This window comes from Penicillium robsamsonii (assembly GCF_028829455.1).
Source record: "Penicillium robsamsonii strain IBT 29466 chromosome Unknown utg000008l_segment0_segment0, whole genome shotgun sequence".
NCBI classification, from domain to species: domain Eukaryota; kingdom Fungi; phylum Ascomycota; class Eurotiomycetes; order Eurotiales; family Aspergillaceae; genus Penicillium; species Penicillium robsamsonii.
Genome location: NW_026643226.1, coordinates 49,140 through 75,402, shown reverse-complemented (window position 1 = coordinate 75,402; position 26,263 = coordinate 49,140). Strand labels below are relative to the sequence as shown.

Sequence of the window (26,263 nt, the reverse complement as noted above, 5' to 3'; positions counted from 1 at the left end):
TCCAGCATCGCGCTTAGTTCACCGCGAGATCTCCTTGTGCGATGGAAATTATGCGGATCACGGGACATGATGTACTCCTCTATATCCTTAGACATATGGACTAGGTGCCATGCCATGATGTGTGTGATTCTCAAAGAAGCGTCCTTCTCCGACTCCCGGGGGCGTTGTGGCCAAATCTCGTAAGGGTAATTCTTTGCCATCCTGGATGAGATGATTGATCTCGACTTTCAGTGAAGTTGTCTGCTTATGTGGTGCCCTGGGCCAGGTCTTGAGGACGGGCTAGGACAAAGCGAAATGTCCGAGGTCGTGTTTGTGCTGGAGTCCAAGATACACGGCAAGCTCTGCCTCGTCACGGGAGTCACGTAGGAACTTTCTAAAGTTACCAGGGTCATCAATTGTGCGATCGGGACGATTCGCCGCACTTTCTTCAGCGGGCCATGGTGCCTTTACTCTCCGAAATCAGCCCTTGTCAAATGGGGAGAATCTCTCTGTTTTCTCACCGCACCTTGAGGCTCTACGGGGGCCTCTGGATATTGAGATGAGATTTCTCTGGGCAGTGTGTCACAAAGATCTAGGGGATGATCCTTTTCCTACTTCTTGGTGAGAATATGAGGTATTCTGACAGCAGCATCTCGTTGTACCTTAATTGAATTGATCCTCGCTGAGTGCCTGTGGGAGGTCTTGATATCTCTGGACTATGGAATCTTGAGTTATTCACACGGTCTCAAACACCAGTAATTTTGGAAAACAAACCTTCTTAGACATCAGGTCTTGACAGGGCGACTCGGGCCGTTTTCGCTTGCCCTTGCCATCGGTTGGGTGAACACTAGACGAGGGTCCTGCTTCTGAACACATAATTCCAATTTTTGGGATCTGGCACTCTGGGACAAATGTATGGTGGTTGTTCCAGAAAGTCTCTAGAAAAGGCGGACGCTTTGGTATACATGTGGAATGTCTCTGAGGAAGTGAGAAAAGAAGAGTCCGACACTATGAAAACCCAAGTGTGATTCTGTACAAGGTGCAGGTACACATGAACCAGATAAATCCACAGCTGTTTCTCATGTAATCTTGCGTAGATATTTCCTAAGTGAATGGTTTGAGATCAGTTGTAATATATATTGCGCTCGGGACCAGTATCCGGAGGCGAACTCTAGCCCTATATTCCTCTTCCTTCTCGTTGAACAGGGCAAATGTGGATTTGTAGAGATTTTGGTATCAATGAAAACTGAAATGTTATTTGTTTCAGAAATCTGACCCAGCTCGACAGATGAATTGATGCAAAATGCAGAGAACGAGAAGTGGGTGGGTGATATTGCCCACAAGTTCTACCGGGGACAAAGTAATTCCCATGAGAATACTAAAGCCCACATTCGTCCATGCTGTCCCAATATGTTTTTTGTCCTTTGATGGTAAGACATGTGATGGTGCATAGAATTGGACAGAGTAACGCAACGTGTATAGACCAGAAAAATCTAATATTTGGAGCGGTCAACAGAATAATCAGGAGGCAAGTTGACCCCAACCACACGACATCAGATGGGCACAAAGACAACATGATAGCATAAACATGTAATTTATATAACCAATGGCCAATATAGTTAGACATTATTTCAGGGCGGCAGTTCTTCAGGGATGTGAGACGGGGAAATTAGGGGGTTTGGGACCCCTACGTTCTTTCCCCATAGTAGATCACACTTTCATTTCACCAGAACCAGCTGCGCTTTTCAGATTGAGCAATTGTAGGCTATCACATTAGGTGGTCCAAACCAGACATCGGTCCAGAACAGTGCCTTCATCGACCACATTTTGAAACACGACGAAAAAGGCAATGAAGACAAACATAGCGGAGAGCGTTGTATGGCACACTGAGGTTCGTATTATTGATTACTATTGATACATAACATTAAGTAGTTATGCTCTTCGCACCTGGGATTTAGTCACTCCCTCGCAAGTGAACTACCAATTGCCAACCTCAACACGCAGACACAAACATACAACACCAAGACTACGAGCAGCCCACACACCAGCCAACATTCAAGATACAGCTCCAAGCTATAGCGAGGTCACCCGCTTCCAAGCTCGACTGAATAGTGATCTTTGTGGCGAGATCGCCGAGCACATGATGAACTAATCACGCGTCGTCTCATATGACTCCTTGTCGGCTTTCCGTTTCAACATTCGTCGGTATGCAAAGAGTGCCATGATTCCAACTACAACCAGAAACACGATGCAGAAGACAAGCACGACCCCGCGATTCCTATTCGCCCAGTTGCGCTTGTGGCCGCCTCTTTCGGCGATCGAATGGAGCGACAGGGATGCAGAGCTGGTGTGATGGATTATTTTGACAGGCGCCATGTCGTCGGAAAGGCTGTAGGTCAAATATGGATTTCTGTTTGACAGGTCACAGACAATGGGATTAGTCAGATGCCTCATTCACGCAGATGAATCAATAGCCCGCGATCGAAAGGTGTATGCTCACTGGATACTGCGATGTGGCTATATCAACCGATGACTCGACTATACAGAGTGAATATCAGCAACCGTTCAAGTATCGTAGTGTCACAACCACATAAACGGAATAGCACTTGGTGCCATTGACCAAGAACTCCGAACGAGATCAACGATCGGAATAGACGTCTCAATGGCGCGGGGAAATACACCTACTATCACACCGATAATAAGACTACTGAGAGAGACGGACTCTGTGCCAAATGGGATTAAGTGTTGCAGATTGCAATGGAAGCTCAGCGATCTCCCTAGCAGACGATGATGATCTTGTCGGGGGAATCTTGAGACAAGCGATCAGGCTCGCCAGCATGGGTGTCGTTCACCAGGGAACCTTCGGCACACGACGGACAAGGAGTATTGCCAATCAATGATGCCGACTGCCCTGGTACCTTGCATCGTGTCTGGTCGACCTCTTAGCTGAGACAGGCTCCCAATTTGATTGGATTCCGGGCGATTCTCTACCGTGGCTATTGCATTTGGAAACCCAAAGATGCCAGAAGGTACGCTCCGTCGAGGTCCGATGTCGAAGGGCGGGCTCTCCTACATGTATGAACATATGTTGACCTGCAAGGTCGATGTACTTTGGCGACTCGGTATTTACACAGCTTACGCATACAACAAGTTTGGGTTCAAGGGTGTTGAAACATCCCAATGTGGCAAAACGACTGCTAACCACAAATGTGGACACCCATCCCGGTACGGCTGCGTCACCTATTAATCATCCAGGCGTTCTACACTCGGCTCGTCGGGTCCCTGGTGACAACCCGACCTGGTGTGACTGGGGTTTTCTGGAGCATCCGTCTGCGATATACATCCCCAAATACTAGAGAACCCTAACAAATAGCATGATCCGCCCTGATCAGACCTTCCCGGCAGGGCTTTTCGGGTGCATATGTGCTGTCATACAATCAGCAACGTGGCAAGCATCCTAGACTCAAAAAGCAGCTAGTATGACGTGCTCGCCAACTTCAAAACCTACGTGTATGCGCGCACTTCACAGCCTTCGTCCGTGTCACCATCAAGCAAGAATTAAATTCTAAAATTAGCCCTGTACCTTATAAAAGGCACTTGCAGAGGGGTAGCTGCAAGGCGATTGGCCCACAATTACTCTCTGTGTACTGACGTAGCCTAAGAAGCTTATACATCGTGCGTGATAACTGTATTCCTTACTACATTGACCTCTGATATTCTTGCGACCTCATATCTGACCGACTTTGACTACATAAACAGAGATGAAGACTTCTTCCTCACATTTATTCTTCCTCGTAAAAGTCGTCGAAAATCCAGTTTTCTTAGAGTCTTCTCTGCTCCTCCATTTCGGCAGCATCAAGTGCATCCACTTTCAGTCCTCTCTCGCTTCTTTTGGCCTCGTCGTAGTTTACTAGGGGCACCCAGCCCTTATGACTAACCCTAATCGCTTCCTAACAAGCCTAGAATTATTCGTCTGCTCCAGACTGTGCGCGTTCTAGTCGTAGACATTCCGTTAACTCGTTATCCGAAAATGATATTAGATAAAGTGTCGTTATATCACGAGTCAAGTCTATTAACTTCCTAGATAGTTTGATCTAATCGACTGTTAAAATCACATTATTACCCTCCCAAGGGTCACTTACGTGATTAAAAAGCCGCCGCCTTAACGTACTAAAATTAAGGGTTAAAGCCTCGTAATGTATAAGATTTCTTTCTACTATAATTTAACATAGAAATAGTGGAGTTAGGGCCTACGTAGGAGTTCCGCTTACTGGAATTACTCTATTTTTTCGAGTTCATCGAAGTTATTCGGTAAAGTCGGGAGTTATAGTGATTCCGAGATTTCGTCGCCATAATTCTGCAGACTCTCTAGAATACCACACTGTAAAAATAATGGCAAAATCGTACTATACTGCTAATTAACCCCGTGACCTCTAGGTTATCAGAGATAAATATATTATTAGGTAAAAGATCGGGGTGCTGTATGGTGGGCTTAAGAAGGGCCGGGAATTCCTGCGATATAAGGTAAGGTGTAATTTAAAGGTATTTCTCTAGAGCCACAGCATGTTCGAGGTGGGATTAAGACTGATAGTTATATACCTCTCGGCGAAGACGCTAGAATGGCTAGAGAGATCGTCCGAACTTCTTAAGATAGGTAATCTCCTTTTCGGTAGTAAGAACGATCTCGATCTTCACAGAGTTAATCTTCGAAGTCTTCCACTCACTAGAAACCGTAAGCTGAATAAACGAGACTCTAGCTACACGACTTTTATAACTAATTCTCTTCTTTCCCGTTCAGATAAGGTATACCATATATCCCCTAGATTTTTACCTTAGATATACTCTTTAAAGATATATTTTGTACCCGCATAATTATCTATAACGGCAGAGTAGCTAAAAACCTTCGGTGCCGGGATACCATAAGTACGTAGAAAACCGAGCGTTACGACTTCACTCGCGACTAATAGGAATTTTAGTTCGGTAGCCGGATATAGAATTCGTGCAATAAATCGGTAGCTATCTCGCATAGTGATCAGAAAAGTCCGATTAAAGCCTCCCTTAGCAAGTTTCTCGAATTCGATTATATCGGGTTATTCCTTCTAAACAGCTAGAGCAGCAAGGCGCTTAAATCCAGAAATATTGAAAACTCTCCTTCTCTCGCGTCGTCTTAAATTGTCATTATAGCTATTATCATATCAGCGGAGTAATTTAAGATGAATGGCTTATCTAGGCCTACAACATACAGTCATGTTTCATGAGTATTTGCACCCCAGTATTTCCACCTAATGCTTTTCCTGTACTCTCTTATATCATAGACCGCAAGCTGGAGATTCTACCATAAATTTATGAGCGTGTATGTGAGCTTTCTAGTTACTGCTTATTACTTAAGGAGTTGAATGAAGTTTTAACAGGCAGAAAGGAAGGTGGCCTGGAGCCTTTCGGAGTACTGGGGTGCAAATACTCATGAAATGCCACTGTAAATCCATCGTCCAGACGTATACTCGAACAAATCACAAGGCTTAGGCATTTTCTGGAATGTCAAAACAGGGCGTGCGAGGATCAGTCTTGTGTGTAGGATGATTTTGCGTGAGTGGAGAATATGAGGAATTATTCCGAATAGACGTTTAGCCATAGCTTCGTTGAGAGAAAGAAGTAGGGCGGAGGTAGATAATGATCAGGAAGGGACTTTATATTACCCCTTCGGGCGCTTTAGTCACGTTAAAACGAAATTTGATGATTATACATCATACAGTTTGCTCTATCATTGGTGTCTTTGATATCGTTAAGAAGTGGACACCATGAAAGTTGCCCTTTTCTCGTTAAAAGGAAAAAGGTGAGTAAAATAGAAATTGGTCGTGTTGATCTCAACTCGGCGAAATATTTCATGCGAGTATCCGCGGGTTATCGGCAATGGTCGAGAAAACCCAGCCGTCATCTTGTATGGTCTTATATTATGTCTAGCTAACGATCTGGTCCGATCAGCTTTCTGCCAGCAGATCCCGGCTCCCGGAGAAAATTGACAGAAGTCTGACTGGATGAAATGTATGATATGAACTCAGCATATGGAACTCTTTGTATTTCTGTATACGCGCTCCTTACAGTTTAGTTATATATAGTCAGGAGAGCCGATACAGAAATACAGAGAGTTGAATACCGGGGTAGGTAAACTTTTGGACTTGCAGCAGACTTGAATAGTGCCGGCCCTTGAGAGCGATAATCAAATATATTGTTTCGGTAATAACTTTGTGCGCATCATACCTTTCAAACTGTGTTTTGACGTTATATCTGGTAGCATGGTCTGGGCGACATATTGACAACTTTTGTAGGTCACTATTGTCTTTCGGGTTACATACGTCCTATCAGATATTCCTGTTAATTCGCAGATCGACGGTCAATATACCGTTTTTCCTGGGCACCAAGGCTTAGCCTTTATCAGAGAGGAAAAAGATCGTATCTCATATCCAAAGATAGTAGTGACCGATTTTAATTTTGATTCCTCCCGAGGTCCTGTCATGAACCCTGCAATGTCGTATCGCTGTGCCGATGAATCGTGTTCCCAAAATAGTCTCCCAAAGGACCCAAAAATGAGCATTATGTTAATCGTCTACTGGCTGCCACTAGGACAGACTTGACTTACTCCGCATCATATTCATAATTCGAGAAGTTTATGTTTTATGTATTTGATTTCCTCTGCCGCTTCTTGGCGTTCCCTTTCCGTTTTAGTGCTCAGACCCTGCCGCTTTTTGCTCACTGAGTAGAACTGAGCACGTCTAAACCCCCCTATGGGAACTAATGGATGATTACTCCGTATTTTTCCCAGACTTCCAAAATAGCGGTTAAGGGTAATGTAATAAAGTGAAGCTCAAGAATCGGGACAAGATGAGAAGAGACGGTGTCGTTTCATGAACTTTGTAACCCAATTTTCGTCGACAGAAAGAGCTGGTGTAGTTCTACGCTGTTGAAGAAGAATATCTGCCATTTCTCGTACTGAATAAGGCTGGGGGCTACTCCACGCGAATCTATAGAGAGTACCCGTTGTTGAATAGATTCGTTTTTCAGTTCGGTCATTTTACACATAATTTGGCGCGAAATATCGCACATTAAAACGGCGCACCACTTCTTGAATTGAAGAGATTTCTTGATTTTTAAAAAGACTGGCTGATATTATCATACTTGTATTGAACTTCTAGCGAATTGAGAGCGAATTGACATAGTGGATGGGCTGCACTCGGTGAAATACGTTACCAATAATTAGTCTAGGTTTCAACTTCACTGTTACCTTCCCGACTAAGGTCCCAAATTTGGTATGCCTATACGAAGTTGGAATACTAACATTTCAGACCGAGCATGCCAGAGGTATCTACCAGACCAAGATATCCTCCACTTTCCAGGAGTCAATAAAACCATACCGAATCCACATACCTGCATGCGGCCAGGAATAGGGTTGGTAGTGCCCGAGCAATCCGCGTTTTGTCCAAAAGTATAATGTTACCATCCACCAAGGGCTAGGTCTTGGAGACAATTGAGGTCTTTGGCTACGCAGCCTTCACATCGTTCGACGGAAACATCATTGCTTTCAGCCAATGCGAGCCATGGTGGGCGACAAATAGCATAACGCTGACCAGTATACTCTATTGAGACCAAGGAAGGATCGTGGACCTCTTCTCAAAACATCAAAACATGTTCGCACCTTGCTTGATTATAGACCTGGAACGTCAATGAATCATACTGTATGACACTGACCGTAGTTTGTCCAATAGTAGTTGGGTAAGAACCGGCGGCACAGTTGTCCCAGCTCTTACCCAAATCTAGAAAATGCCCGGCCTCCCTCCTGTCCAGAGCCCTCATGTCTGTATCAAGGCCTCTCGATGATGCATATCATACCAGAAACCCTTCGAGCGCTGCCTCTTATCTTCATTCTTCTTCAAGGGGGTTCTTATCAGCCTTTTCTGAATACGAATGTAAAAACCACAGCCTCCATTATGACCTTTGCGGGGGATTGCATTACGACAATGTCAGCTGTCGCCTTGATCCATATGTTTATTAAGCCAAGGGTTAGGCCCAACTGGCTTATCCATCCATTGGACGGGAATTTGGAATGAGGCATCAAGAGCCATCTGAGCCTGCCTCAGCGAGCTAGTTAACAGCCAATCTACATATCAATGCCTGAACTTACAGAAAGGTGAGGTACCCCGTGATTGCTCTCTTAACCCTGAGAGCAAACCGTTTACTAGTCTTTATTTGATAGCTTGCGAAAAAGGAGGGATGGTATTTCACATGGCTATGAAAGTCTTGAGCTGCATGTTATGTTGCCCAGTATTTGTTATAATTTTACAAGTGAACTGCGATATCATGGTATCACCCACAAAAGCCTTTTTCTTTTTTTTTTGGAACATGGATCATTCACAATCTTAACTCTACTAGCGTTATAGAAATTGATCCGGTTGCTGCGAGTATAACAGACTCTTCAGCATCGGTAATTAAATCTCAAATATGGAATGCTTTCACTCTTGATGATGCTCAAAAGTTATTATTAAATTGTTTGAAGATTGTCGGCTTAGATACTATGCTATGTACATATTGTATGAAAACACACAGATTCAATAACAGTAACGAGCCTTAAATCTCATTGGGACATTCTTTAGAGATACACTTTGATTCTGACTTTTAATGCTCTTGCAGACTAAGCTTCTGCACCAACAGCCGTAAAACAGGGTTCGTTTCCTGTGTTGTGTTTTCAATCTTGCTAATCTCCTCCAAGATCAATCGTTCCAAATCAATTAGATGCTCTCGACAATGTTGGAATGTACTGCTTGACTGGAGGAACTCGACAACATATTGCTTGATCTCTGAAGGTAGCGGTTGCACGCCAATGGTGCTTGATGCGGGCCGTTGCCGGAAAAGACCGTTGATCAGGGATTTGAAGTCGGGATGGGTTGCAGCACAATAGACAATCGGGTACGAGAATTTGCCTTCGTCGAGGTCTTCACATTCCCCTTTCTGCTTAGCATATGAAATATCACAGAGATTCATATAATCATCGCGGATTTGGAAAAACCGTCCAAACGCGGTGATTAGCCGGTCGAATACGGGAAGTAGGTCCTGACTCGTTTCGTCTTGGATGAGTCGGAGCAGAAGACGGAACATTCCACCCGTTTTGTTGTCAATCATATTCATATATTCGTCGGGGGAGGGACAGGTGAGATTGTACTTCCAGTGCAAATCCCAGCTCTGACCGAGATAGAGGTTTTCTAACTCTTCCAGCAGGATTTCCACAGCTTTCGGGTTGTGGAACTGGCGTGCGGCTTGTACTGCTCGAACAAACATGTAGTTGGCACTGTTGATCACTTGGGATTGGCCGAAGAGAACGTGTGTGGCTGGCATACCCCGTCGCTTAGGGGAGCAATCCTCGATATCATCCAATATCAGAGATGCGTTATGAAGAAAGCCAACTAGCTCCTTGACATTTTCCAATGTTGTTTCATCCACCTTCAACCAGTAGTTGAAGGCGTCAATTAATGTGGATCGCACTCCTTTGGACGGCATGCCACAGATGTAGTCAATGGGCGCCTGGAGAGCTGTATTGGCCGGTTTAGACCATTTGAGTTCCGGGAGCTATACATATAGTTAGGTTGAACGGGCTGGTTTGAGAAAACAAAGTGGTAGATCGTACCTTGTGCGATCCGTCACATTGAAGCGGCGCGCCATTCTCTTCTACCTTTCGTACCTTGTGCGATCCGTCAGATTGAAGCGGCGCGCCATTCTCTTCTACCTTTCGAACTGTCCCAGCTGTTGACGACACCGACACACTTCCTGGCTGGTTGTTGGGGCTTCCGCAATCAGATGGTTTGATTTGGGATGGTTGCTGGCTGCTGGGACTACCACTGTTCGAGTTAAGATCGTTCAAATCCTCATTAAGAGCATGCTGCCCTTCCGAATGGCTTGGAAATGGTCGAGTATCGACCACTGGGCCATCGGCAGATTTGGCCATATCTTTATTGTGCCAGGCTCGGTGCCGGGGGGCGCTGCTGGCCCAATAATGTGTCCCGCCGACGATAGCGCCTACCAACTCCACCCACCTCTTCAGGCTTGGGGAAATCGACGGGTTTTGGGCATAAAGCACGTCCTTCCTGTCGGTGTATTCCTTTTCGGTATCGACTAATAACCGACGAGCCTCGGCTTTCGCCTCGTCAACGGATAAATTCCCAACGCGACGAATTACCTCCACCACATTGACTAGTCGACTTCCGTTGACTGCTGCCTCGTAATTCTCGCGATCAAAGCTCCAGTAGTCATTGGTCCAAACAACTGCTTTTTCGATTGGCTCCATGACGGGTTGGATGAGCTTCCTGTCGTCGTCTGATAGCCGCACGCCGACTGCAAACTCCGTCATTGCCCAGAAAGCCCTGAAAATTATTAGCTCAATGTTGCAACCCAAAGTGTTCATAACTGCATACGTAGCTCCAAAGTCGTTTCTCCTGTATGCTTGATAATCCTCAATGGAATCAAACTGCCAGGTTTTGGCATTTCCAGCAACAGCCAGCCACCCTTTGTTGTACATATCAAACATGTACATTCCCATGTCGTGATCAATATCAATGGCCTCTAGCAATATCTTTGACACGAGCTTCTTTATTTTGGGAGCTCGGGTGCCAGAAGTTGGCTGATACTGTTTGTTTGGGTCGAACAGAAGTCCGAGTTCACGGTGTTCTATCCTTGCGGAATCCATGTCCATAGCTTCGTAGCCATCTATACGAACGAAATTAGTTAACTTAAAATTATTACCAGTTAGTCATTCAAAGGGGCTATCTACCGTCGTGAAGCATCCCTAAATCGGTAAGATAGGTTAAAATGAGCAGTCTGTCCGCAGACGCTTCTGGGTAAGCAAATGCTCCCAGATTTCCGAGGTCACTGAAAGAAACTAATACTCTGTCGGCCAGACCATCATGAAGAGCCTCATCCCATTCCCGGAGAGATCTGTTGGTTGCATCATTTGCCACATCCTCTCGCTTATTGACGCGGACAGGCAAGGTCGTGAAAGATGGCGTCTTCTTGACTGCCTCCGGGTCTATCGGCTGAGAATATCTCCAGATGTCCTCCATGACCGCTGTAGACATTAGAAAACGATTTCAGGGCCCCAATGGGTTAGGAAGGTTATAATTCTTTACAGCCAAGAATTTCACTGCGTGCAATAATTTAAAGGAACACACAGCAACCCTTTATATACCCTAAAAGTCCAGCCGAGGAGGGCCATCATCGAACGCGTCATAGGATATTATGACACCTGCAATTATACTCTTTGCTTCAGCCTATTTCTAGGCTACGACGTAATATTGCATCATTGGAGCTGTCGTCATGCCATAGGAATCTATGATGGCTGACCTAGGATATTCTGAGCATGACCCTAACACCTTCGGAGGCTGCAAATTATAACAAACCGGCTTAAGTCCCTTGCTTCCGCAACAACGGCCACGGCATAATTAATTTCAAAAAGAAAATAGCTTTTCTCGAGTACTTCCATTGGCCAGAGGCAGTGAATACTTCATAAGTACATCACCCAGCAAGCAAGAACGTGCTTCAATTCCGTCACTAAGCTGAACTTCCATTATGGTTTCAAGATCCCCTTCCAGCTTGAAGACATTACAGGCTTGCCTGTATACATAGTGCTTGCTCCAAAATCCTCACCGTTGGCTTCCTTACACTCTACCTGCTATGTTGAGCTTTGATCCCGCCTATCTTGGCATTGGATTTGCAACACTCGTAAGTGCCCCCTCGGGTTCTGGTTGGTAGTTCTTAGTTCGAACTAACTTTTCTTTTCCTTTAGACCGCCGCAATCTTGACTTGGACGGTGATCTACTATTGCGTGTTCCACCCACTGGCCAAAGTTCCTGGGCCTTGGACTGGAGCGGTCTTTCCTGTGAGATTTGTGTGCGATTTGCCGTCCCTGCGCCACCGTTAATAATCGATTCTCCAGTTCTGGTCGATGGGCTCATTTTTCCGCCGGAAATGGAATTCAGACCTACAAGGACTACATACGCGTTATGGTCAGCAGAACCTTCCCTCAATCATATCTTAACTATTACTTATAGGTTGGCGGGAACTGTAGGTCCCATCGTTAGAGTCGGCCCTAATCAGGTGTCGTTCACGTCCATTGAGACTCAGAGAATGATTTACAATTCCAAACCAGCTCGTATAGGTCCTGATGCCTATTTTCCCAAAGACGGCACGATGCACCTGCTGTTCTCCATGATAACCAAAGCGGCCAATCTCGGTACAATTGCGGATTATTCCGAGCACAAGAGATTAAGGAAGCACCTCCACCCTGCCTTCACTTTGAATGCTGTCTTTAAGCAGGAAGGCCTGATGCGCCTTCATATGGACCAGGCTTTAGAGAAGATCGCCAAGGTGAACGGGCCCGTGGATTTGACTGAATTTTCTGGTATGCTCGCTTGGGACTTGATAGGTGATTTATCATTTGGAGAGCTTCTAGTTCCCGAAAAGCGTGGTAAGTCCTTGATTGAATTGATACGGTCTGATACCGAACTAATAAGAATTTATGAAAATAGGAAGACTATCCTCCCTGGTAGAGTTGTGGGAAAGAACCTTTCCCTTCCTGGAAGGCCTGAATCATATTATTCCTAATGTCGAGGAAGTTATGAAGCTGGCTTGTCGTCTAATGCCCCCGGTTACACTTCGAAGTGTCTTGCCTAGTACAGCAATGAGAAAGTAAGGCCATCGCCTTCCGCATCCATATAACACTACTATTTCCCTCTAATCGGACATTTCGCATTTTCTCTTATCAGCTAACCATCTCTCATCTGCTAGATATATTGATCGACAAGATGGCCGATCTGACTTTCTTACTTTGATCATGGGCGAGAATGGGTCTGGCAAGTCAGACCTACAGTTGAGCTACGATGAGCTACATAGCAACGCCACTCTTTTGGTGTAAGTGTAATACGCCTGACGATAATTCCGACATTTTGGGCACGGTAACAAGCTAACCATATATCAGAGTTGCTGGGTACAAAACAACCGAGACATCCCTTTCCGCTATCTTTTACCATCTTCTAGCAAACCCAGAGACTTTGCAAGAGCTTCGAAGGGAACTTCACAGTCATTTCAAAAACATAGAGGAGATTACAGTTGCCAAGTTAATATCACTGGACTATCTCAATGGCTGTGTAAACGAGTCGCTTCGTCTTGCGCCCCCATTTGCTGGAAAGGTTGCGTGTCGCCGATGTCCTGGTGTGGAAATGGAAGGGTTCTATGTCCCGGCTGGAACGGAGGTTTATACAGACCTATACTCAATGCAGAGGAATGTCAAGTATTGGCATGCCGCTAATGAGTACCGCCCGGAGAGGTGGTTCCAGCGAGATGAGGGGGGTCTCTACGCGAATGATGCGCATGAAGCATTCAAACCGTTCGGCTTGGGACCACGGATGTGCATTGGGAAGGAACTGGCTCTGCAGACTCTGAGACTCACAACTGCCTTAGTGGTTTACCGCTTTGATCTTGCGATGACAAATCAGGATGAGTTTGTGTGGGATCGTGACGCTGCATCTGGGCTAGGATATGCTAATTACCGTGTAATAGCCCATGTTAATTAGAAGTAAACGAGGGTCAATATACGATAGTAGGTAGCAATATCCTCTTTTTGTATTTTTGGATAAAAGCACTGGAATGCAATGGTTATTTGGGAGTTGACGAACAATGCATCTTCAATAATGCTTCCCACGCTATCACTTGAATGAACGGGAATAGACACATAGTTAATAAGCATTTTACGCTAGTTGGATGTTCTAGGTAGGTCTATTCCGGTATTCTTGGGATCTGCTACTTTTCTTTTGACTGATAGAAAGTGTCTGCTTCTGGTCATCCCATTTGACTTGCGCCTGCTGCAATGATGTGATGACCGTTCTTGGAACAGAATGTAGAAGTAGGCGCATATATATCAATTTATTCCCATTTGTCGAAAACTATTTTCAGCTGGCATTGCCCATTGTCATCGCCTGTGCTATCGATATTCTGACTGGCCGGAGCTTAATGCCGCCTGGTGGCATTCGGGTAACACCGGGTTGCATAACATCATGTAACATTATAATTCTATAGAAAACAGGAGTGTAGCTATGGACGCTGCATCAATAACACCTCGTACCATGATCGTGTGCTGCCAATACTTTTATGTTTATCAGGAACCCTGGTTATATCTGGCACGGCGGACCAAGTCACGCAAATGAAAATAAGCTTTGGCCATTAGTATCTAGGCATTAGAATTATCTACCATTCAAGAAAGCATAGCCTGTGCGATATCTATTCAAGCAATAAAATAACGTTTAAAGTTTTTTATCCATCCGTACGGATTCTTCCGATCCCGCTTTTTTTTTACGCAAACGGCGATCCCCCGGACAGGGCAGAGCCTAGACCAGAGCATTTGCGATGACCTCAGTAGAATATTTGAATGTGTGCGCTACTTGCAGGTTTTATTTGCACATCCACAACAGAGGTAAAGAGACGTTGAATGCTTGGTACGTGTCATCACGACCCAGATCGTGATGATCTAGACAAATCTAATGGCAAGTCCTTATGAGCTTCTAACCTAACAACAAAATGTGACTAGTATCAATATTTGCGAAGCAAAAAAGACTGTATGCGTTGATAGCGTTCGTGATTTCCTGTTATATGGTCTAGAATTTTATGGACCTCGTAGTCCTATCCTAGTTAATCAGTAGTTTGTCAAGATATTTACCGTCTGTAAACGGCTATGAAAAATGAACTCATTAGATTACTGTATGCCTCTGTCCTTCAGCAACCCACCACAACTCTACTCCAGTCAATCCCTAAACCTACCAATTCGAAACCGCTACCAAATCTATTATAAGCTTGGAATAGTTTCACATCAACTTCTAATTTTTTTTTTTTTTTTTTTTAATTCTCGTTCCTGAAAGTGATGGCTATAAAGGAGCTTATCATGGCATTAGATTTGATAGTGGTATGCCAGCTATGAAGCTCAAGAGCAGGAGTAAAATTAGGGGTCGTACCATTAGGACAAGTATTTAGGATATTGGGGAACTACTTCTGTTAGATAGGTCGTCACAGCCGCAAGCTCGGGCAGGACTTGCTGGTTGGACTAGACTATTAGTGTACATTTTGTATGCTAGTATGAGACTAATTTTAGCTGTCAGGGGTGTATAGATCGGAAGAATAAGTGACTATGTAAGGTAGCCAGCCTATTGATGTTCCGAAGCCATATCTGTAAGCTTGGAACTGGCTGGTATAGGGCCTTTATATTTATCAGTTAACTTACTACAGTAGGTTTCGAAAACGGGTTTCCCTCAAAACACTCCCGGCTGGTTTCTCGGCCCGTACCCGAGACGCCACTAACAAATATTAAGATTAGTGGTAAGCTAACTTGTATTACCAGCCGCTAAATCTAAGTTGACTAGTGTGTTTCGGGTTCCGGGTTTGAGTACTAGGTCACGTGATCCCCTCTAAGTGAGCCTGAGCCTGGACTGAAATTTACTCTTGACTCTGAGCGCCCTCATTAAAGCGGCGGCATCCGGAATAGGAAGGCCCCACATGGCAGAGGAAATCAAGTCTGCATATTCCGTACCCCGTAGTGACTTGGGCAAGTGGAAATTAAACCTAGACCCCTGTCAGCAATCCCACTCCTCCACTAACCTTTCTTGCCCGGCAACCCTTGGCAGTCTTGTCTCTCCGCACTCAATGGTCCTCCGATCTGTACAAGACTATAGAAAATTATCAGCAAACTCCTTATGCGCTCCCTTACAGATTTTTTTCTATTTACCTTTGTCTTCATCCACAAGACAGTGGACAAACCGATGGCTACAGTTTAATTTTTTTTTTCTGGCCCATCACCTCGTATTCGGCACACAGGGCACCAATCACCATTCTCGACGGACAAGATGGCTGCAAGCCGAGACTTCAATGTGTAGCATTCGCAGCATGGGGACTGAAATAGCTAAATTATTCAAATTTAGACTATTTTGACAGGGATAGTACGAAGTATTGCACAGGAACACTGCACCCCGTATCCCACGAAATGGTCAGCCACCGTGTGCCGGTTATTAAGTTACATTGTGTACAACATATTCACGCCATACAACCGCCGCATGGATGTTGTTAGCATACCACAAGATCGGTCTCTCGATCTTAGGGTGTGACTGATTTTGCCTACGACTACGTGATGAAGCAGTTTGATCCTCCTACCCTCACAGCTAATTCATGCTGGAGCGATCTCCCTTGAGATACGCTAGAGACCGTGTTAATCTGCATCTAAATTAGCTTCTCGGTTTTCACCCGTCTGTTACCCATACAGTATAGATCGACCACTGCAATCACCGCAAGGTCCAAAACCAGGAGCCTTGACTGGCTCCACGCATAGACTAGAGGAAAACCCACCATGGACAAAGCTCGTAAGAATACGAGGCTTATTCTCTCCGAATGGACAAAAGATTAGGGTGCCTGCAATCCTGTATATTACTGACATGTTCCCCGCTCACACATTTGGCAGCTGGAATTCTAATCCCAACGCTTTTGTTATTATCCTTGGACTCACCTTTCAAGAGACGTCGACATGATGTTACCATTATATGCACTTTTCCTAATTCCCCTGGCGAACGCATGGACCTTCCGCACCACCAACGCAACCGGTGCTACTGAAATCGCCCGCGGCGAAGAGGAACGACAGTGCACAAATGCCACCATCGGTAAAGGCAAGCTCTTTACATGGGATCCTGAGGGATCCGATCTTTGTGTCTCGATATACCGCGACATCGAGTGTGATTCCAGGGCGGGATACGCGTGTGCGACCTGGAGGAAGAATGCCAGCGAACAGTTTTTGGCTTTCGATATCCTGCCCGAGAGCGAGATTGAGGCCAAACACAGAACCTCCACGGCTTTGATGTCGACGTCGACGTCTTCAACATCATCCAAACCCACGTCTTCATCTTCATCTGCCGCTGCCGCATCCGCATCCGCAACACCCACCGAGTCCCGCGCAGCCTCTGCAGACAATTCCAACAGCGGTTCCTCTAGCCCCGCACTCTCCGGGGGTGCTATTGCAGGCATTGTGATCGGTGCCATAGCTGGTGTTGCCATTATCGTCGCCTTTGTCTTCATCTTCATGAGAAAGAAGAACAAGAAGAATGCCGCAGCTGCTAACCGGGATGGTGGTTTCGGGCCCCATGAGGCGGATGCTACTGAATCATCGATGGGCGGTACTACAGTGGCAGAGAAGACAGGAGACTCAATTGCGGAGAAGGAAGCAGAATCGGTCCGCCCATTCAGACCTGTGCCTGGATCTCAGGTTGTGGAATTAGCTGGTGACGAAGGGAGTGCCGAGCTGGGTAGCAGTCCAATCAGTGAGATGGATGGGACCAGCGCAAAGCGGCCGTTTAACGTGGTCTAAAATTCCATGACTGCAGAGTTGCTTTCTGTCATCTGAAGTTGTTGTTTGTGTTGAGATGTATTTAATTGAGTTCTTTTAGTAGCGAGCGAGTTTTGGGGCCTTCTTTTTTTCTTGGGACTTAATGCTGCCATACCAATGCTGTGTTTGGAATGATGGATATTCATGTATGTGTGTATAACCCCATGAAAATGTGTAGTATGAACAATATATTTGTCTGGCATATATAACATTGATTTCCTGTGCTACTTCTAGGTGTTTCCCTCGTTCTGCTCAGAAGTCAGACCTTGCTGCTTTTTGCTCAGTACAACTCAGCACGCGCTAGGAGCCCAGGGCTGATCCTCTCGCTAGTCCGGAGGCCCCGATGTCCGCGCATCTCTTTACGTAATTATTTGTTTCTTCACCAAAAGCCCTGGGCCCTGGGGCCGCCTGGGCAGGTGATAAATAGACGCGCATCGGATGGAAGTTATGTGATTTTTGACCTCATCTACTGTAATCCGGATGGGAACTCCCCATGGCAGGCCGGGTGCTAGCAACTGAGTGATTGCGTAAGAGCATTTCACAACTAGTTCAGAAGATTACAATCGGAGTGGACATTGCAGCGGTCCACGGGTATGTGTATTATGCTCTAATACATCAGGGACGACCCTATCAATCCGATATCATATCTTCCGTATTAGGCAATCCCTAAGCTTATGATTACTCTCCCTGTACTCGAAGCACATGTTTTGGGGGTAGAGCATGGAGCCGAGGTCAATAACTAGAGTGGAGACTATAGAAATGCCCTATGTTATTGTTAGAGGGTGCAGGAGTTTGCTGTGCAGCGTACGAGACCGATATTCGTGTAGATAATTTACCTGAGTTAGAACAAATAGGAAATCTATTAATTATTTACACTTACATGTAAAGTCCCGACCAGGGAGGGGTATATGCGGTTGATGTGTTATTAAAGAAATATCAATCAATATCAATCATCCTCGCCAGCCCTACCATTTCCTCCGCGGGTAGTCCTCGCCCGTGTGTCTACCAGCTCGACTGTATTATCCTCACGCCCAGCAAGAGTCGTATATGTAGCCAACGTTATATGTGGCGGACTTTTGGATCCCATTGGTGTTCGAAAGGGGAGTATCGTTGTAGTTGTAGTTGTAATTGTGAGAGCGGCTGGTACTACCAAACATCATGGGGAGGACACGACGGAGGACAGAAAGTAGGGCGGGCATGCAGCAACACATAATCGAAACATTACACTCGATGACATTGTGAGTTGCTACCATGACATTGTTGTCTTGTACACGTTGGTTAGCTCTCGAAATCTAAGTCAGCACCACGGAGGATAGGGGTGGACCTTACATGGTATGTTTGACGTCGTGGAGTACTTCAGCAGACCCGAGAACCGGACAATACTAATGACCATGATGCTATTGAACTGTCAGAGGTGCATCGCAGGAGTTAACGGATTGCTTCTACTTACACGATACCGATGCTCAATATTAGAACCAGATAGACCTTTCATGTTTTGAGCCGTAGTCCAAATAGCATTGAAATGGGGAGACCAATGACCTACAAATCTGAGGTGATGTTTATTGCCTGGAGTTAGTTAGTTGATATCTAGATCTAATGAATTGAGGGATAAGATTGACGTATGAATGTGCCCACCAGAATGCGTTGCGTTATTATCATAGCACAGGGCTATACTTTTGCCTTTCCAGTTCGACCAGGCCTCTTCGATCGGAATATAGGAGAGAATTGAAGTAATAAAGGTCGAGATTATGAACAGGACGCAGTGGACGATTGCTCCCTGGTAAAGCAGTAAAAATCTGGGGCCGGGAAGATATTCATGAAAAAGCAGACAATGGCCACCTTGGTCAGAATAATTGCCGGGATGTGCCATAGTTGGATTACCTAGGTATACTGTCCACATTGTTAGTTCTCCCGTCCGGGACTTCTTTGCCTCCGAATAATATTTGCCTTTGCTATGTTTGTGACTTGCGTTTCCGACGAGGTTCAAAGGTCCTTTCATATCCCTAAACCCATCACTGCTCTACTATTAGCACAGAATCAACATGCTAAATAATTCAAATATGTCCATAGGCAACGAAAAGATCTAATCTGCTGGTTAGCCGGCAGACTCTTTGACTCCGTCATAATAATACAGTCACTCACTCTGATGTTACTAAACATGAGAGCCAAGGCACCAGTAACGGCTGTCACGATGGGAGCGACAAGACCATTGTCTCGGACTGGCCAGTGGCAGAGCCTAGGCGTGGCATATTGGGTCTCTGGGGATAGAAAGCAGTCTAATGAGCCAGTATCACGAGTAGGATTTTAGAACTTACGGAGTCCTTCAATAACGGTGCAGGCTCCCAGTGAGCAAACCTCGACATTAGACATCAATGTCTCATCAGCGTGTATGCAGTCGGCGTCCGTCGCGGTACATCAAGAATTCTTAAGACCCTCGGCGAGACAGCTGGCCTGGCGGTCATTATCAGCTGCAGTTTTGTTCGGCTATTCAAAAGCTTTCATACAGCACATTCTAGCATGTTCTAGACACCGGCAATGGCCGAAAATGCCACAATAGCAACTACTAACCACGTTACTAACCGCATTGTCGCTTCGCCACTCGACTAAAAGATCTGTAATATATACACGCACAAATACCTACAGGAAAGTAGAGAGAATGAAAAGGACTCGAATCGGTGCTTGGAAGCCGGTACCTTAGCTATATGGACGTCTATCTCATCTCCTACAACACAGGGAGGGTAATTCGGCGGCAGCTTCTCGTTACCTCCCCTAGTAGGGAGTAAGAATTAAATCCATGCAAGTCTCACCGATCAGCTTACGATGGTAATAAAATGTTTTCTAAACGACAGAGTACAATAGACTGGCCAGCTAGAAAGGAAGGCCTGATCTTGATGATATTTGATATATCACTTCACATATTGTCTATGAGTGAATATCCGCTATCATATAAAGATTAAACATTGATTCAACTATGGGAAGTGAATGGATTTAACTAGTTACGTAGCATCAAGTACTTCATAGAAAGCGCATTGCATAGCGTGATTGAAAATTAACATAGGCTTGGCCGAGCGAGAATTGTTACTAGGCGTACAACTAGTAACCTTCTCGCCCCATATTTAAAAGGCCACTGAAGAATGTCTCGTTTTTTTGCATGGCCATGCCTTAATGGAGTCAAATTGGAATCCAGGCTCACATATGACATGTAACTAACGTATTCGGTAAGCGAGTGACGCAGTCCGAAACACATAACTAGTCAATCCGGTAAACTACAACCTTATATCTCAATCACAATGTGTTTGATTGATTCCATATTCACTCGATAGCTGTCGATAAGGATTTTGATAATATTTATCAAGTTCAAGTAAAACAGAAAGTTGCAGCATTGTGGTATCAAAAATTACATCGCTCTAAGTTGTGAATATATATATCTTCATCGCCGAGCGATAAAAACCCACTAACTAAACTGTATAACTAGTTAGCAAGATTAGATATTACCCCAAAGCCATTAGCCTACAAGGAAACACCTCTATACGCTACTGTTGCTGAGATATCAAGTTTATTACATTTACTATGCGTATCATTTACTATATGTATCGGACTGCGTCACTGGCTTACTGAATACGGGCTCCATTTCGCCCCCACAAGGATTCACTAACTCCTTGTCAGCCCCAAGGAAATGGCGTGTAGATCCCACAAAGGGGTATCCAACAATAACTATGTTGTATACCCAATTAGGAATCTTTGAACGTGAATAGAGGATAAAATCGTATCTTTCATTATGTAATCATATAATACCAGTAACTAACGTATTTCACATGCGAGCTGGACACACAAGCGAGCTGGACACCCCAGAACACATAGTAAATGCGATAAATTACAATATGGTATCGCAACAACAGTTATCTATATGAACTTCTCCTTTTAGCCTAATGCCTTTTATATTGTATCTAGCCCCTATAGAGCGTTTTAGGAAATTTAATAAATCAGTGACTGAGATATATATATTTCTAGACTTCGGCGATGTAATTTTCGATACCGGGATAATGCAAGTTTTCGATTTGCTCGAAATTGATATATAATATTAGAAATGCTTATCGAAAGCTATCGGCAAGTAATGAAATAAAATAAAGACGTTGGTTGTTGAGAAATAAGTGATAAATATATCACATTTACTATGTGTTCTGGGGTGTCCAGCTCGCTTGTGTGTCCAGCTCGCATGTGAAATACGTTAACTCGTTAACTAAGTATTACTTAGTTAGGCACACTTCCTAAGAACCCCTTTTCCCGAAACTCTTCTCTATAAGGAGTAAAAAAAAGTAAATATGCGCTCAAGAGTCGCTTATTGAGATGTAATAAGTGCTTCCCGAGATTTGAAACGATCTATAGGAATAAAGAACCTCACTTTCTCTAGGGTTTTCTTCTTTGCTTGCTATCTCTATGTTAGGCGATACGCGGAAATCAACAAAGTACAACATATGTAGATATAAAGTGTTATTTGTACCCATAAAACTAATTACACCTTCATTCTTAGTGGATACCTCTTTTATGATGGTGGGACCTACACAGCCAGAAATAATTTTTAGACCACAGTGCTTACCTAGTCGCCTATCTCGGCGAATAGGAAGTTTAGATTTTCCGTGTACTTTTCCAATATAGGTGAAGGGTGGCCGTAGCCTTTTGTCTATAATAAAATAATAAAAGTACATAATATCGGCCGTGGCCCAACTCTGACCCGTTAGTATACATTAGCGTGGGCGGGCAGATGGTAAGCCAACGCTAAGCGACCCGTGCAAGAGGCCCGATCACACAATTCTTCGCGCATAAGACAGGTGTCATCACCAGATGTGGCTTACTTCTCAGCCCAGCGGGGCCGTAGACTCCACCTTACTACGAAAACAGTATGATGCTGCAGTCAAAGGAGGCCTCCAACATGCTCTCCAGACGATCTCAATGAGCCCAATAAGCCCAATGAGTCTCTGGATTATATAGCTGCGAGGACTCATTGGCCCTGCATAATACCACCACCCCACCCACCGTTAGCTACAGACCTGGCGGAGAGGGAGGGACACCGTACTTAAATTGGCTTGCACGGTATACTCGCCACCGCTACTGCTTACAATCACAGTTGCAGTTGTACTTCACCACCTCATCTCTGCAGTTGCGACAAAATGCCCGGCCTTGTGACCTATCTACTGGGCACTCTCAGCGCGATTTTAATCGCCCGCCTGGTCCTCTCACTCGTTAAACGGCCCTCGCTGCCCCTACCGCCAGGACCGAGGCCTGCGCCCCTAATCGGAAATATTAACCAGCTGCCCAAAACTCTCCAATGGCTGGAGATCTACCGCTGGAGCAAGAAGTATGGCCCCGTTATGCACCTCAGCATGGGCGGGCAACCGCTCATCGTCCTCTCCACCCACCAGGCCGCACACGATCTCCTCAACCGTCGTAGCTCGCGCTACTCAGACCGCCCGCGCATGGTAATGGCAGGCGAGCTGGTGACTAAGGGCATGCACATGCTTATCCGACCATACAACGACCAGTACAAACTACACCAGAAGATGGAGGCCCCGCTCCTAACCCTGCGCGCTGCGAGCAAGTATCGCCCGCTACAGGATCTCGAGTCACAACAACTGCTATGGGACGTGCTAGGTGAGTGGGACAAGTTCGGTGAGAAGGGTGTAGACTTCCACCACCACTTCGAGCGCGCAATGGCCAGCACCATCTACTGTCTGATCTACGGCTACCGGCTGAAAACGGGATACGAGAAGGAGCTTATGGATGGGAAACGGGTGATGGCAGAGTTTTCGAGAACGGGGAAGGTTGGGGAGTATATCGTCGACTCGTTCCCATGGCTGAATTACCTGCCCAAGTTTCTGGCACCGTGGAAGAAGGAGGGCGAGGAGCTATTTGAGCTGGAGCGCCAGCTGCATATTGGAAACTTGAAGAAGGGGCTGAGTAACCGCAAGTGGAACTTTTCGAAATATATGAAGGACTCGCCGGAGGCTGTCGGAATGCCAGAGATTGAGCTCGCGTTTGATCTGGGGATCCTTGCTGACGCTGGTTTGGATACTTCGACTGTTGCGCTCGATTGGTTTATTGTTGCTTGGATTACGTCGGGCTCGCGTGGATGGGTGAAGAAGGCGCAGCAGCTGCTAGACGAGGTCGTCGGTAGGGACCGCCTACCTAGCTTTGAAGACCGTCCCAAGCTGGCCTATATCGACGCTATTGGTGAGTTTTACATGTTCTGATTTAAATGATGGATAAGGTCTGACATGAAACGACACAGCGAACGAGACCCTCCGCTGGCGCCCCGTCAGCGCCCAGGGCGTGCCACACTTCACCAAGACCGAGGATGAGTACATGGGCTACCACATCCCCGCCAACTCAATTGTCCTCCCTAACGCATTCGCCATCACCCGTGATGAGACCATCTTTGGTGAGGATGTCGATAACTTCATCCCAGAGCGGTGGCTTGCGGAGGATTCCGACAAGGAGCACATCGACATCTGCGGCCTTAACACATCCGCCCTAAAGGACCTACCACAAACGGGCTTCGGGTTCGGGCGCAGAATTTGTACGGGCCGTCTAATCGCGCGCAACCAGCTGTTCATCGAAATGGCGCGCATGCTTTGGTCGTTTGACGTCGAGGCTGGCGTTGTCGACGAGGCCACAGGCGCGAGATACAAGGTCAATGATATGGACTGCAGAGATGGCTTTATCACCCCGCCTAAGCTGTTTAGGTCTGTGATGCGTCCGAGGGGGCGGTGGGTGCGTGATGTGATTCTGAAGGCGGGCACCACGCATAACCTGGATCACTCGACCATTTTGGAGGCAGCAAAATTTGAAAAGTCATGAGAATGAATAGGTATTTTTTTCAATTCTTTCCTTCGTCTGCATATGTTTAGAAGGTGGAAATACCAAGTTAAGCTGATGGTTCTTCCTAGAGTTGGCGCATGCTATAAATGGGAGAGAGACCTGAGTCTCTTTCTTGGTGACCTACGTGGTACATACCAACAATGGAATACATCAACGCTCATTGTTGGATAACTATTCACATGATTGTTTGTCTTTTCTTTCATGCTAACTAGCTATATTACAGGGAATAGTTTGTTCTCTTCCCCCTGATATATTCCTCCATCCACTATAATGCTTATATATACATCGTACCTTATCCTAGGACGAGTATTCCCTTGTGTACCGATTTCGGGATCGCCCTCTATTCTTCCCTTCGGCGTCTTCCTATTTGTTCCTTTGTAATTACAATATTTGCGCCTCCGTTATGGTTGAGTTTTCCATCCTTCTACTTCTCCTTTTAATACACAACTTGGCTTCCACAAGGGAGAATCGCGTTTCTGGGAGGAAGCAACCACCCTGTCGTTTCCGATCACGAGCACCTCAATCCTATGATGGAGCTAAGGATAGCACAGAAGGTATGGTAAGCATGGTAAGCATACCGGCGTCCAATGCCAGTATGCTTGCACACACTGTGCCCTTCGTGAGATTATAAAGATCTTGGATGAACAACGACTTCGCAAAGCCCTGAAGGGGAACAAAGAATATATCAACATGTTGTACGGATATCGGCCTCACGCAGTTCTGGAGGGAAATGAGGATTACCCCCAGTACACCGTGTCTTGTTGGAGGCACCGGATGATTGAGTCTTCAACTTGTCACCTGTAGCCTATACGGAAGAAATAAAGTTGTGACTACACGGTCATAGCTAGTTGAACCACCATACGATTTTGGATGTGGATCTAATACAGGCATCCCGCATGATGAGCCCGTCTTGTCATCAATCCCACAGAGGGTGGTAAACACAGAATACTGGATGGCCCCAAGAAACGGAAAAGAGGAGCAATGACGATTATCAACGAGACCAGCAAAGGCAAGAACAGGGGTAGACTTGGAAGGGGGACCAAAAACCCGAGGTCTGCTTGGTGCCACAGCCTTGGAACCTCTCTACCGTCTTTGCCAGTCTGTACGTTTATGGTATGAAGCGATCACCTATGAGCTAAATGTTAGATGATCCCATCTCCGATTCTGCGTACAGACTGAGCTGATTGTTTGTCAGACACCAGGGTATAAATACCCTACTTTTTTCTAGATTAAATAACAATGATTCTTCTTTCCCTTTCTCTCCTTCGCCAGTAGCTATAAGACTAAAGAACATGGAGTTTGAAGGAATTGAAGATGAGCCCTACATCTTGTCTAAACAACTATCTTCAAAGACGATGCTAGTTCTGTGTAGTTCGCGATGAGATTAGATGGCACATATGGGCAGCGACAATCCCTTGATGAACCTACTCCAAAATACCCACACACTCGCCGACGAGCGATTGAACCAACATGATTATCATACATTCAGAGTCGCCACATCGATTTTCGCTTTCTACCATCAATTGGTTAGCCAATTCGTCCCCGTAATCTGCCATTATATGTCTCAACTCCGGAAACCTTTGACCCGAGAATGTGGTCGACAAATTCGCTGTGGTAAAATATGTTTTACGGGGAGTAGCGTTGTGTTTATGAGAAATAGAATCGATTCCTAGTCGTCTCTCTACCACGCTTTTCCAAAACTAATTCCTTTACCCGCTTTCGTAGTTGTATCTAATCTCTCGAAAGCCCCTTTGATACCCCTTCAAGGATGAGGATACGATTTATCTAAAGCTTGCGAGGTCATTCTGACATGAACAACTAGATCCTCCATTTTGAGAGATGGCTTCCGTGCCTCCCTAGGCAGATCATCCCACCCGACTGGCAAGCCTGTTGTCCCTGTAGCCCCCGTTGATTTTGAGACAAGTGGCTGATCTTTGCAGTAGTCCTTGATCACGGAGA

At 45.5% G+C, this 26,263-nt stretch overlaps 7 protein-coding genes across 7 annotated transcripts; 4 read left to right on the top strand and 3 right to left on the bottom strand.

Annotated features, from left to right (window-relative positions):
* Positions 1–279: 279 nt before the first annotated feature.
* N7447_010805 (uncharacterized protein) lies at positions 280–590 on the bottom strand (the record flags this gene model as incomplete). The annotated part of the gene is made up of 2 exons (XM_057235067.1): positions 280–444; positions 501–590. Coding segments are annotated over 2 exons (255 nt in total), but the record flags the coding sequence as incomplete, so codon positions are not given.
* A 1,537-nt stretch (positions 591–2,127) lies between these two features.
* N7447_010804 (uncharacterized protein) lies at positions 2,128–2,355 on the bottom strand (the record flags this gene model as incomplete). Its single annotated transcript, XM_057235066.1, has 1 exon — positions 2,128–2,355. The coding sequence occupies one exon, from the start codon at positions 2,353–2,355 to the stop codon at positions 2,128–2,130; it is 228 nt and encodes a 75-aa protein (XP_057080384.1).
* A 643-nt stretch (positions 2,356–2,998) lies between these two features.
* N7447_010803 (uncharacterized protein) lies at positions 2,999–3,226 on the top strand (the record flags this gene model as incomplete). Its single annotated transcript, XM_057235065.1, has 1 exon — positions 2,999–3,226. One exon carries the CDS (start codon positions 2,999–3,001, stop codon positions 3,224–3,226), a length of 228 nt encoding a protein of 75 aa, XP_057080383.1.
* A 5,420-nt stretch (positions 3,227–8,646) lies between these two features.
* N7447_010802 (polyprenyl synthetase family protein) lies at positions 8,647–11,096 on the bottom strand (the record flags this gene model as incomplete). The annotated part of the gene is made up of 4 exons (XM_057235064.1): positions 8,647–9,594; positions 9,653–10,385; positions 10,437–10,728; positions 10,793–11,096. 4 exons carry the CDS (start codon positions 11,094–11,096, stop codon positions 8,647–8,649), a joined length of 2,277 nt encoding a protein of 758 aa, XP_057080382.1.
* Positions 11,097–11,691: 595 nt separating this feature from the next.
* N7447_010801 (benzoate 4-monooxygenase cytochrome P450) lies at positions 11,692–13,589 on the top strand (the record flags this gene model as incomplete). The annotated part of the gene is made up of 8 exons (XM_057235063.1): positions 11,692–11,739; positions 11,804–11,907; positions 11,954–12,023; positions 12,069–12,081; positions 12,167–12,484; positions 12,546–12,705; positions 12,805–12,927; positions 12,995–13,589. 8 exons carry the CDS (start codon positions 11,692–11,694, stop codon positions 13,587–13,589), a joined length of 1,431 nt encoding a protein of 476 aa, XP_057080381.1.
* Positions 13,590–16,576: 2,987 nt separating this feature from the next.
* On the top strand, positions 16,577–17,410 carry N7447_010800 (EGFR-like transmembrane domain-containing protein; the record flags this gene model as incomplete). Its single annotated transcript, XM_057235062.1, has 1 exon — positions 16,577–17,410. The coding sequence occupies one exon, from the start codon at positions 16,577–16,579 to the stop codon at positions 17,408–17,410; it is 834 nt and encodes a 277-aa protein (XP_057080380.1).
* A 5,186-nt stretch (positions 17,411–22,596) lies between these two features.
* Positions 22,597–24,283, top strand: N7447_010799 (cytochrome P450; the record flags this gene model as incomplete). Its single annotated transcript, XM_057235061.1, has 2 exons — positions 22,597–23,656; positions 23,715–24,283. 2 exons carry the CDS (start codon positions 22,597–22,599, stop codon positions 24,281–24,283), a joined length of 1,629 nt encoding a protein of 542 aa, XP_057080379.1.
* Between the last annotated feature and the right edge of the window lie 1,980 nt (positions 24,284–26,263).